The 12,942-nt window shown below is 45.2% G+C and overlaps 2 protein-coding genes across 4 annotated transcripts in view; both read left to right on the forward strand.

Annotated features, from left to right (window-relative positions):
• LOC126981270 (L-lactate dehydrogenase-like) overlaps positions 1–12,942 on the forward strand; it is a 36,226-nt gene that overhangs the window by 109 nt on the left and 23,175 nt on the right. For 2 of the 3 annotated variants that reach the window (XM_050832156.1, XM_050832154.1), the window contains exon 1: positions 10,443–10,603. The exons of the other annotated variant lie outside the window; for it this stretch is intronic. The gene's annotated coding sequence lies outside the window, so the exon portion shown is untranslated. Of the gene's footprint in view, positions 1–10,442; positions 10,604–12,942 lie in introns of those variants that run through there. 3 annotated transcript variants of the gene reach the window in all.
• On the forward strand, positions 7–1,212 carry LOC126981271 (nicotinamide riboside kinase 1-like). Its single transcript, XM_050832159.1, has one exon. The coding sequence runs from the start codon at positions 360–362 to the stop codon at positions 1,077–1,079; it is 720 nt and encodes a 239-aa protein (XP_050688116.1). The 5' UTR covers positions 7–359; the 3' UTR covers positions 1,080–1,212.

Raw genomic sequence — 12,942 nt, forward strand, 5'->3', positions numbered from 1 at the left:
GTAAGTACTGCCTTATCAGTGCCCGTATAGTGTCACGCGTGCCAGGCCTTGTCCTGACTGACCCCTGCCAGTACCGTGGCAGTACGTGCCCTGACTCCCGATGGCCGCCTCAGTGTCGTGTCGGGGAGTGCTGCTCCTGCTGCTCGCCTGATACTGCCGTGACAGTGCCGTCCCTGGCTCAGGCGCGTGGCTCAGTCCGGCGGCAGCACGTGACGGGAGTGGCTGGCCCTCAAGGCCGACCCACTGTGTTACTCTTTGGAGCATATAGTGTTGCCAGTCCCCAGACGACGGTCCACCCAGGGTCAGTTGGTCCACCCGGGACCTTATAGCCACACTGTGCCCCCAGACGTGGACCCACGATGTCCGGCGCGGGTGACAGGCGAGGGTGGGTGGTGGTGGGCCTGTCCGGGGTGACGCGAGGGGGCAAGAGCACGCTGGCCTTGAAGCTGGTGTCGTCCCTGCCCACCACCACCGCCTACCTTAGCCAGGACGAGTACATCCTCCCCAACCACAACCCCGCCCACCCCGCCGCGCCCCCGCCCATGGTTGGCATCAACAAAGAGACGCTGGCCAGCGTTGACATGACCCGTATGCTGGGCGACCTGCGGCGCGTTCTGGCCACGCCCCCGCACGACCTGGCGCTGGCTGACCCTTGCCAGCTGTTGGACAGGAGTCAAGTGGTGGGCTGCGCCCTGCAGGAGCCCCGGCCTCCCATCAGGGGCTGCGCACGGGATTCAGGGCTGCCTGGGGTGCTGGTGCTGGACGGGCATCACCTCTTCGGCCACCCCGAGGTGCCGCCGCTGTGTCACCTCCGCTACTTCCTCACCCTGACGCGGGAGCAGTGCCAGGCCAGGGGCAAACAGAGGAAGGCCACCTCATCCTTCCTCACCTCGCCCCTCTACTTCGATCTTTGTATTTGGCCACAGTACGAGGAGCACCTGGCGGCCGTCCGTGGCGGTGTGGGCGGCGAGGTTCGCATGTTGGAGGGCGCCACGCCCACGGACAGCCTCGCCGCGATGGTAGAGGGCGAGCTGCGGCCGCTGCTGGGGCTGGCCGGGGCCGCGCCGGAAAGCTGCTGAGTATATCTTCTCTAGACTCCTTGGTGCTGAGTGTCTTGTATCCAAACGTCTGTGGGACCAGGATCGAGAGGCACTTTCGTTGTGCCAAATATGTATTACGTATTGTTTTAATATAATATTTTATGAAATGCTATGCATTTTTCATTATTCTTACCCAGGTGCTCATTTTCATTACCCTGGCAACTTGCATAACTCAGACCAATGGGTCGTATATATAAATATTCACTGTACTCTTAAAATACAGAAGAGTCCCCTGAAAAACAGTTAAGCTTGCCACGCTCTTTGATAAGCGTAGTGGAGGTCAGTACGGCGTAAGCCACAGTGTCCAATATAGTTGGAAAATACGACTTGATCGTAATTGCTGGACTTTCCTTTGTACTGATACACATAATGTGACTAGAAAGTTGCAAACATAACAGCGTGTAATAGACAATGGCAGCTTGTCCCATGTGTTCGCACGAATCCAAAATTAATAACGTTAAAAAGAAACATGAGTGTAGAAGCCTTCTAACTCGCAACCTTTATGAAATTTATGAAATGCTATGCATTTTTCATTATTCTTACTCAGGTGCTCATTTTCATTACCCTGGCAACTTACATAACTCAGACCAATGGGTCGTATATATAAATATTCACTGTACTCTTAAAATACAGAAGAGTCCCCTGAAAAACAGTTAAGCTTGCCTCGCTCTTTGATAAGCGTAGTGGAGGTCAGTACGGCGTAAGCCACAGTGTCCAATTTAGTGGGAAAATACGACTTGATCGTAATTGCTGGACTTTCCTTTGTACTGATACACATAATGTGACTAGAAAGTTGCAAACATAACAGCGTGTAATAGACAATGGCAGCTTGTCCCATGTGTTCGCACGAATCCAAAATTAATAACGTTAAAAAGAAACATGAGTGTAGAAGCCTTCTAACTCGCAACCTTCTGTCAAAGAAAACCAAGGTAGTTTGTCACGCAGGGACTAACTCATTTAAAGCCTATTTCTCTGCAGCCTGCAGCTGTAGAGAGGAACGGTGTTACTTTCTTTCAAATTATGTGCTAGAAAGGTCTTCCATATAGGGAGAGGGAGCATAGAGTTGGATTTCCATTGAACAAGAATCCAGTAGCGAACGTAATTTTTATTTTATTTTATTTTTTATTTTTTTAGTGACAATGATAGAATAACTGAAATTGAAAAAGGGTATAAAGTGGAAATACTCCAGACCATGTGCGCTAACATCAACTTATTATGACGAATAGGTACGTAGATAACTTTATGAATATGTTCCAGTAGAAGGGAAGAGGCATGAAACTCAACTTTAAATAGTAATGGGAAATGTTAATTTTAAAACAAGATCCAGATATATGTTAATGAAACAGTATTTGGCCATTTTGGAATATGTACAAGAAACGGGAGAGGAGATCTACTGACTGAACTAACGGAAACGGCTCAAGAACACATTTTTCAAGTCAGCAGGGAATGAGCCTGGAAAAGCCATAACAGAGAAACGACTGACTGTATTCTAACATAGACATTCCGACATAATAAAGGACGCTACAACAATACCAACGACTGACAAGATGTAAAGTAGGCATACACCAAAGAGGATAAAGGGAAACGTTGATGAGTAAGAAATACCTGCAGTTAGGGAGAAGGCTAAAAAAAAATATAAAAAAATCGATTCATAAATATACGGTAAATCAGTTAGTAGAAAATACACATCTTGCTTCACCCATCTAAGAACATATCTATAGTGAATTAAAAGTGCGTGCTAATATTGAACAAATGAATCGTATATATATGCATTTAGTTTATCAAAGAAAAATAAAGGAAGAATAAAAGGAAATAATCTAATAAATAAATAAATAAATAGTTTTGTGCACTCTGTGTTGCTTCACCGAATGTTTAGAAAAAATAATAATACAAAGAGAATATAGTGAGATGATCGTGGGCAGTCATTTTTATTATACCAAATGTTTACCAAAGACCACTGCAACAAAAACAATGAAATAATCGTGTAGAATCATCGTTGCTATTGCTAATAATCACCAAAGACCACAACCACGAAAAAAAATGGAGTGAAATAATCGTGTGCTCGTTGCAGTTCCTTATTAATTAATGCTTACCCAATCCCACTACTACAACAATAGCATCACATGAAGTCAGTCACATGCCTCACGCGCCATGGATTCCACAGCCTCTCCTCCCTGTAGACAAGGCGGTGCTGCTTCCAGGGTACTAAACAGAGAATCAGGGTATTATCATGCAACAGGTGTTAAGGTGAGTGCGTGTTACCGCTCCCTAGTTGGTGTTCTGTGTTTGTGAGGCTCGTCTGCACCTCGGCCGTGTGTGTGTGTGTGTGTGTGTGTGTGTGTGTGTAAGGCTTCCAGAACAAAGCAAAATCAAATCTGAAACGTGAAAAGGAGGACATGTGATAGATCGAAATAAAAATGAAATAAACTGTAGAGAAACAAATATTTATAATTAGAAAGGAATGAGGAAAAAAAAGCTGCATATGCAAGTGTTTTAGTTCCGTACTGAAGACGTATTGGATTGCTCTCTCTCTCTCTCTCTCTCTCTCTCTCTCTCTCAGTATACACAGATCATCCACGCTTCGCCATGCCCTCTGATGTCCTTTGTTCTTATCCTATCCTACAGCCACGGCGGGGTGGGCGGGGGTCAGGGGGACTATTGTGCATACACGCAAAGGGGGGAAGGCTCTCATTGTGCAGCGGGGCGGGGTGAGGTGCGAGGCGGGGCTATGTTTGTCAGGGTATACTCTGGGGCTGTCTTATATATGCACGGGGGTTAGGGTAGGGTAGGGTGCACATCTGTTTAGATTGCACAGTTCCTTCTCCTCGTCTTCGTCGGTAGGAACAGGGAAAGAAGTGGTCTGCTTGGGGTTTCTTTCGTGCATTCGTGGCGCGTCTAGACACAGGCGTTCTGGAAGCCCTGCATACGTGACTGTGTTGTGTGTTTATCAGGTGGGAAAGGACGGTGAGGTGCGTGCTGATTTGCTGGTAATTTGTTTTCCTTGTTTCTGTTTTCCTTCTTTCTTCTACTAATCTTCATTCTTTCTTTCTTTCTTCTGTTTTCTTCTTCTTCTCCTTCTTCTTTATCTTCTTCTTCTTCTTCTTCTTCTTCTTCTTCTTCTTCTTCTTCTTCTTCTTCTTTTTCTTCTTCTTTTTCTTCTTCTTCTTCTTCTTCTTCTTCTACTTGTTTTTCGTTTAACGGCCTTATTTTCCCTTTTGGCTTTCTTTCTTTTACTACTTATGGTTATACCTACTAATGAGGATCTTTCTTTTACTAATGTTGATCATATTACTACTAATACTTATGTTGTTGCTGTTGCTACTACTACTACTACTACTACTACTACTTCTTTTACTACAAGAGAGAGAGAGAGAGAGAGAGAGAGAGAGAGAGAGAGAGAGAGAGAGAGAGAGAGAGAGAGAGAGAGAGAGAGAGAGAGCAGACCACATATATTTTTTGATAGTTTCTCAGCACCTGTACTAATGGAATGTATAATTATTATTTTTTTTTTCGGCAGCCCCTTAAAAGCACGAAAAGTTAAATTACCCAAGAAAGAAAGCAAGATAAAGAAAGCAAGGAAAAGAAAGGGAAGGCAAACATGATCCAATAATGATAATAATATTGATAATAATAGTGATAATAATAGTAATGATAATAATAATAATAATAATAATAATAATAATAATAATAATAATAATAATAATAATAATAATAACAGCAATAACAATAAGAATAATTGCACATTGAAACCCAGATTTGCTTTATTTACGTTATTAATTCTTATCTATTTTCATCTCTATTGTTATCGATAATATTAGATAAACAAACAGCAAAACAAAATCAAACAAAAAAAATAAATAGAAAGCCTGCTACTTGCTTCACCGATAACAAAAACAAAACCCAGTAGAAAAATAGGTCTTGAGGCGTCTAGATAGGTCACTCCCCTCTCGAACGTCTGATTGTCATTTTTATCACACTGATCTGAAGGAGGAGGAGAGGCCGACGTGCCGTACCCCGATGTGATTAAGAGTGTAGGTCGGCGCGGCGCGGCTCCCCTAACGAAGGAAAGCACGTGACGGGAGGCATGCCAACGTCCTTATCGATTCCAGGGGTCGACAGGAGGTGGTCGATGCTGCAAAAAGGTGGAAGTGTGGAGTAGGTGGTGGCAGCGTGCTTGTATTGACTATATTCATAATTAAACACATGAACGCCCAAGCACACATTTGGCAAGGCTTTCGTAGGAGTTGTCAGCTTTTGCATGGGTAGTTCAGGTGGTTGGTCGATGCTACAGGCAGGTGGTGGTGTGGTCTCGGTGGTGCCTGCGTGCTTGTATCGACCATTTTCTTATTAAACATATCGGCGCCCTAGCACACACATTTGACAAGGCTTTCGTAGGTGTTGTAGGCATTTCCATGGGGGGTAGTTTTTATGAACCTGGTGGTAGTTCTACAAAGCTTCTATATACCATGAACGTGAAAAGCAAACACACTCATGAAAACCCGATTAATCTCCTTTCCGGCCGTTGTGAATTATTGATATTAGAGGCGGAAACACACATTTGACAAGGCTTTCATAGGTGTTGTAGGCATTTCCTTGGGGGGTAGTTTTTATGACCCTGGTGGTAGTTCGACAAAGCTTCTGTACACCATGAACGTGAAAAGCAAACACACTCCTGAGAATCCGAAATTATTGATATAAGAGGTGTAGGAGTTGTGGGCTTTTCCATGGAGGGAAATTTTATGCCTCTGAAGATAATTCGCGAAAGCTTTTGTATATATCATGACGGTGACAAAAACAAACTTGAGAACCTGATTTAGCCTATCTCCTTTCCGGCCTTAGAGAATTGTTGATGTGGAAGCGTCTGAGAATATCGATCCATTTTTTTCTCTTTCTACAGCAAAGGAGACAGCACAAGGGCACACACAAAAAAGAAACAATAAAAAAAGCCCGCTACTCGCTGCTCCTGTAAAGAATCCGAAGAGGTGGCCGAAAGAGCAGTCAATTACGTGAAAAGTGAACCTGGATTTAGTGGACCTGCAGACTCGCTAACAACAATAAACAGAGTCCTTGAACTGCCGCAGCCTCTTGTAGTATACTTGAATGTGGCTTTTAATACCTCCCGTCACCTTTGCCCTCACGCCTGATTTACCTAAGTGCTTTTTTTTAGTGGTTTCTCTCAACTTTGTACTCACGTCTCTTTTAGTACCCACTGTTAACTTTGCACTCGCGTTTGTTATTCCTTCCATTTTTTTTATGACATGTTAACTTTGTGTTCACGTCTGTTTTCCCCCTTTTTTTTTTTTTCTTTCTTTCTGCATCGTCAATTCTGCAGTCACGTCACTTCTTCCACCTGTGTTTTGTTTATTGCATCGAGTCAACGTTACACGCACGTCTGTTTTGTTTTACACTTTCTGCTCATATAGTTGTCTGCCTGTACGTGGCGGTTAACTGGGAACATGAAGGAGCATGCACAAAATAAATAAATAAATAAATAAATAAACCAAGAAACAAACAAACAAACAAATAAATAAATAAATAAATAAATAAATAAATAATAATAATAATAATAATAATAATAATAATAATAATAATAATAATAATAATAATAAATTGAACTTTGATGTTTTGTGTCAAATTGAACGCTTAGACATTGCTTTGATTTATTACCGCCTGGTTGTAGCACTAATTATTAACACACTTTTTATTTTTTATTTTTTTTACAGTAGAAGAAACAGCTTAAGGGCAAAAATAGCTGATCCGTACTTAAACTTGACCGTACTTAGACTAAATTTACTAATGTTTGAAAGTTAATTAACACAAAATGAATATGTATAAATAGTAGATTAGATGTATAGAGTAGACAGACAAATAACTCAACAGGTAAACAAATAGATACATGAAAATGGTTAAGTAGAGCAGTGATAACATGAATGGATAAGAAGATCGATCATAAAATACGATGATTAGTCGGTAGTATGAGTCAGCTGTTGATGGGGCGCCCTGCCTCCTACCTAGCAACCATGAGCCACAGGTGTTCCAGGGCGACTTGTCACTTGATACCTGTGTCGACGTCATCATCACCATCATCATCATTATCCATTACCATCATCATCATCATCACCACCATTACTATCAACAACAACAACAACAACAACAACAATAGCAGCAGCCTCGGTGAAGCCTTATGTAACGTGACTCCCTTATAAGGCAATGCTGGAGCTAACCTGTTACCGAGGACAGGTGTGTGTGTGTGTGTGTGTGTGTGTGTGTGTGTGTGTGTGTGTGTGTGTGTGTGTGTGTGTGTGTGTGACTGCACGCGCGGTGCCTGGAAACACATGATGTCCTACTTTTCTCCCCCCCCCCCCCCCCACACACACACACACACACTCACACACCTAAACACAGAACTAATAAAAGAGTCCCATGTGCCCTGCGTTAGTCACCCCTCACGGCCACCCGTACATAATAATCCTCACCGCCACACCTGAGTCACTTTCCATTACTGTATTCATCACCTGGGCACTCACACTCACTCACACACTCACCTGGCACGTGTCGCATTACCTATACTCACCTCACACTTACTAGTCAAAGTTACCATATTAAAGCACATTTGACCCGGAAAATTCCTCCTGTTTGACCCTGCCCACGACCCTGACTCATCCATACACATCTGTACACACACCTGAGCTTCACATTTTGACATCAAAGTCTATCTGAAGACAAAATTATATGTTTTAATTTTTATTTATTTTTTCAATGCTTTAAAATCTCAAGATGCAGCGCTCCGGGGTTCCATCTCGATACACTGGGGGCAGCAGCCGTGCGGCCAGGAGTAGTATGCAGTGGCAGTCTCAAATCGGTTTGAGGTGCCATGTGGTACTCTAGAGGACCCTGCAGACTTGAGGAATACTATTAAAAGTGAATCTCAAAGCTGCCGAGGATAACTCTGGAGAGCGTCCGAAGTCTAGGAGTGGAGCTGCCTCGAGGGAGACACTGAACACTATAGGGAAGAGTCGTGCTGCCAGGCTGGCTGGAGACTTGGGCCGATACATAGCTCTGTCACTGAGGACTAGAACCCTTCTGAGAAGGGATAAGGAGAGGTATATCAGAGGCCTCGTTGAAGGTGTCGAGGGTTTTCTTAATGCAAACGACCTTAGACCTGCCTTCCGAGCTCTAAAGAAGCTCCACTCCAAATCCTCGCCTGACGAGTACTTTCCGAACGGCTGATGGCAAAGAGTATTGGATGTGGATGGATTCTTGGCTCGTTTGACCGAGTACTTTGGGCAGTCGTACACGACAGAGTCCCTAAGCGGACAGCTCCCTCTGGCTAGTTTGCAGATGGTAGCTGCTGATCCATTGATAAACGAAACTCCACCCTCTCCTGCTGAGGTGAAAGAGGCTGTGAAGAAATTGTAGGGCGGAAAAGCCGCTGGGATCTGTAATATTAGCACGTAGATGTTGAAAGCCAGGGGTGCTGCCATGATCCATGGGCTGGAAGCGGTTCTGTCTGCCGTGTGGCAGTCTGGTGCTATTCCTCTTGATTGGAAAAGGGTGATGGTTCTCCCTGCCTGCAATAAGAAAGGGGACCGACAGGACTACAACAACTACTTTGATACTACACTGCGCAGTGTACCAGGTAAAGTGCTCGCTCATATTCGCCCAAATTCAGATTCAGCAAAGACATAGGCAAGAATTGGTTCATAGAGTGGTGGATGAATGGAACAGGCTTGACAGCCATATTGCGGGTGCCAATACCATAGATACATTCAAGAAGAGGTTGGATAAATTCATGGATAGTGAGGTAAAGTGGGGTTAGGATAGCAGGAGCTGCCTTGTAGCTATAGGCCGACCGGCCTCTTGCAGACTCCTTATGTTCATAGATCTCATTTTCTAAAATTTCAGAGACCTGAGCAATCTGGGTTCACGCTCGGCAATTCATCAACTGACCGGATATTATCACTTCGCGTCCTGTGGAACGCCGGCTTGAGTTTTGACAGGGACAACTCGCAGCCTATGTCAGTCTCAAGAAGGCATTGACTAAGTGCATCGTAAGGCACTATGGAACGTTCTGCAGATCCGTGGGATTTCTGCAAGAATGATTGACCTAGTGACTGGGCTTTATTCTGGGACTGGGAGTGCTGTGAAGTGTTTGGGAGGCGTTTTAGGCTTTTCCCCAGTTAATTTAGGAGTGCGGCAGGGGCGTGTTCTTGCTCTATCACTTTTCAACACTTACACAGACTGGGTATTAGCAAAGGTGTTGATCAAAGTCGTTGTGGAACATCTGTCGGCAACATCAAGGTCACCAGCCTTGTTTTTGCTGTTGATGCTGTATTTACGGAATCGCTGGCGGTCCTGGTGATAGCTCTCGAAGGGCTGCATGAGGGGGCGAAGCCAATGGCACTGAAGGTTTCCTGGGCCAAAACCAAGGTCCTTCTTACGACTAAAACTTTCAACAGGAGACTAGGAAGATAACTGGGTATCGTTATTATTATTACTATTATTATTATTGGTAGTAGTAGTAGTAGTAGTAGTTGTTGTTGTTATTGTTGTTGTTGCTCTTGTAGTGGCAGTAAATACAGCACAAATCTGAAAAAAAAAGAAAAAAAAGAGATGGCACCGGACGATTGTTCATGCCGCCAAGCAGTAAACAACATAACATAACCGAGGAGGTTTGCTCTGTGCTTCTTGGCTCCACTTGTGAAGACAGCGAGGGCGTGTCAAGGTGGAGGGGCGGCAGGGAAGGAGGGGGAGGGAGGGGGTGCCTTAACAGGTGTTGGTGGAGGGGGTGGAGTGCGGGCGGGGGTAGGGAGGGCAGGGCCGGGAGGGAGGCTGGCGGCACCGTGGAGCAGGGTGACGCAAAGGGAGGACGGTGCCGGCGCCACCTACCCCAGGAAATCGATACACCGCCTCGCCTCTGCTGCCTCTCCATCGCCTCTTCTCGTAGGGGCTCAGGGGCTCGGCGCGGCTAGGGAGGGTGTGGGTGCGTCCTGGGTCACCTGTGCAGCGTGGGTGAGGCGGGGGTGGGTGTGGTGGGGTGGTTTCCCAGAGATTGTGGTGTGGCAAGGGTGGGTTTGCGTGTGCATGGTTGTCTGTTCGTCATGACACACACACACACACACACACACACACACACACACACACACACACACACACACACACACACACACACAAACGCAGAGGAATGTCATATAACCAGACTCCTGTATCTAACTATAAAACCTCATAAATCATTCTCTTACTTTCGTTTTCCGTAAGATGTAACCTAGTTTTTTTTCCCCATCCGCGCGCCGGTATCACACGTTTGGCAGCGCGGCGAGTGCTTGGCATAGGCCGAACTGATCGTACCGTACCGCCGCAGGAGCACTCGGAACGTTCAAAGTCACCTTCAACGTGACCTTGGATCCTCGGCCCAGAGTGGCACTTCCAACCAGCTGGCTAGACGTGCTCCAGCAGCCCCATCGCGCACACAGCCCGCCTCTACCTCGCCCTTCGCGCCTACGGTAAGTTGCTACGACGGTGACAGTGAGTGAGGGTGAGGGGGCTATCTTATGGGTGGCTGGCGGTGCTACGGCGGTTGGTTGGCGTGAAGGGACAGCAGGAAAGAGCTATTACCCACCCTTTGACGTTCGTGTTGGAGCGGTAGAATTATAGGGGAGCGTGTTCTTATCGCTCTCCATGCCGGGCCGTCGAGCCAGCAGCCATGACAGGAAGGGGAGGGAGCTATCTGTTGTTGCTCATCGGTGGTGGGGTTCATATCCGCTGATCTGATTGTCTGGCTCAGTGGCTTGTCATGTCACCGGCGTGGATTTAAACATGCGATGAGGGTACGCTGGCGGTGAATATACGAATGACACTACCGTTGCTTATATTGGTGCTCTCTATATAATTCGTTGCTATATACTTGTGCTAATCAAAGGCGAGGGTTGCAACACACACGAACTGATGCACAAGGGAAGTCATGGGTCCCGCGGTTTAAGTAAAGAAGAAACATTTATCAAGCACGTAAATGTTACCTCGTGCGTGAATAATTAAAATGTCAAGGCAGAGAGAGAGAGAGAGAGAGAGAGAGAGAGAGAGAGAGAGAGAGAGAGAGAGAGCAAGCAAGCAAGCATAGTTTCTCATCCAGGTTATTCAAATAAGCAATAGAAGTTTAAAGGTCTTGACAGGGCAGGGCCGGGCGAAGTGAGGCAAACCCACCCGTCTCTCTCTCTCTCTCTCTTACCCCCCCCCCCTACACACACACACTGAGGTTACAATATTAGCGTATCTTATGTATGGCGGAAATGCCGAGGCGATAGCTTTCAAGTGTCTTCTAACTTATGTAACAAAACATCTTGCCATTCTCTGTACAGCGGAAGGTCGATCATCATAACAGTTATCCTTGTACATGTTTTTTCTCCATCACAAATCTGTTTCATAGTACGTAAGATAAAGAGAAGTGGTGTAGGAGCAAGGTCACCAGCCACACTAACGTAAAAGGCTGTGTAAAGATGGTAAACTCTCTCTCTCACACTGTTTCACTCCCTCCATCTCTGTCTGTCTTTGGCAACACCCAGCAGTCTGCAGCGGTGCGTGGCGGGTGACCTCGCTGCTGAATTGCCCGGGATTTGCTTCTCATTTTTCTCGGTTGTCATTGGTCCTCTCTGACCTTCACCGCGAGGCCTGCTGCTGCAATACCGTCTCCCTCCCTCCCTGCCAGCCCACGTCTCGCATGACACACCGGCGTGCATGTTATCAGGGGGATGTTTTTTTCTTGATAACTCACGGGGATAGAGTCAGGGTTATTAGGTGTTTTTCCGCCTATTTCATCTTCTACATGGTTTAGCTCATAAATACAGCAAGCGTTATTAAAACACTCATGATTTCATTTCGTTCAGATGTGAGAGTTAACAAAAACAGGTTTAATAGCAGTTTTAAGATTGAAAGTAAAAGAAAAAAGATATATTAGCTGTTTTTCCTCCTATTTCGTCTACTATACGATTCAACTAATGACTAAAGCAAGCGTTAGTAATAATATGCCCATGATGTTCTTTCGTTCGTCTACTATACGATTCAACTAATGACTAAAGCAAGCGTTAGTAATAATATGCCCATGATGTTCTTTCGTTAATATGTAAAAGAAAGATAGAGCAGGGTTAGTTGCAGTTTTTTCCCTCCTATCTCATCCACTACACGTTTAACAAATAACTACAGCTTGATTTCGTTTCTCTAAGATGTGATAAGTAAGATGTATAGTTATTTGCGGGCTTTTTTTTTCACATTTGTTTCCTTTTTTTTATGCCCTTGAGCTGACTCCTCTGCTATAAAAAAAGATAAACAAAATAGTATCTCAAAGCGGTGGTACTTCATACGAGCGGAGTCCAATTAGCTGGCGAAAATAACCCCATCATTAAAATATCGACGAGCTGTATACATGTGTGCGTGTGTGTGTGTGTGTGTGTGGCGGGGTAGCTCCTGGCACCATATTGAAGGTGAACTGACTTAACAACCCCAGCGGAGGAGAATAACCCTTTGCCCTTATCCCCGAACTCCCAAGCGGCGGGGATGAGCGTCGGGTAGTGTCGGTATTCTGTGGCGTTTCATTCTCTTACATCAGTCACTTCTAAAGGCCAAAAAATGAGGTTATACGCATCCCCATGGGTCGTTTTATAAGACATTTCGTAGCCCAAGAACACCTATTGATAAGGCTTTCGTAGGAGTTGTGGGCATTTCCAGGAGTAGTTTTATGACCCTAGTGGTAGTGTGACCCTTCCTCTGTACCGTGAACCTGAAGAAACACACATTAGAACCTGACTGACCCCTATTTGACCTTTAGAAATAGCTGATGTGAGGCGCTAGT

The sequence above is a fragment of the Eriocheir sinensis genome, chromosome 47, assembly GCF_024679095.1.
Source record: "Eriocheir sinensis breed Jianghai 21 chromosome 47, ASM2467909v1, whole genome shotgun sequence".
In the NCBI taxonomy this organism is placed as follows: Eukaryota; Metazoa; Arthropoda; class Malacostraca; order Decapoda; family Varunidae; genus Eriocheir; species Eriocheir sinensis.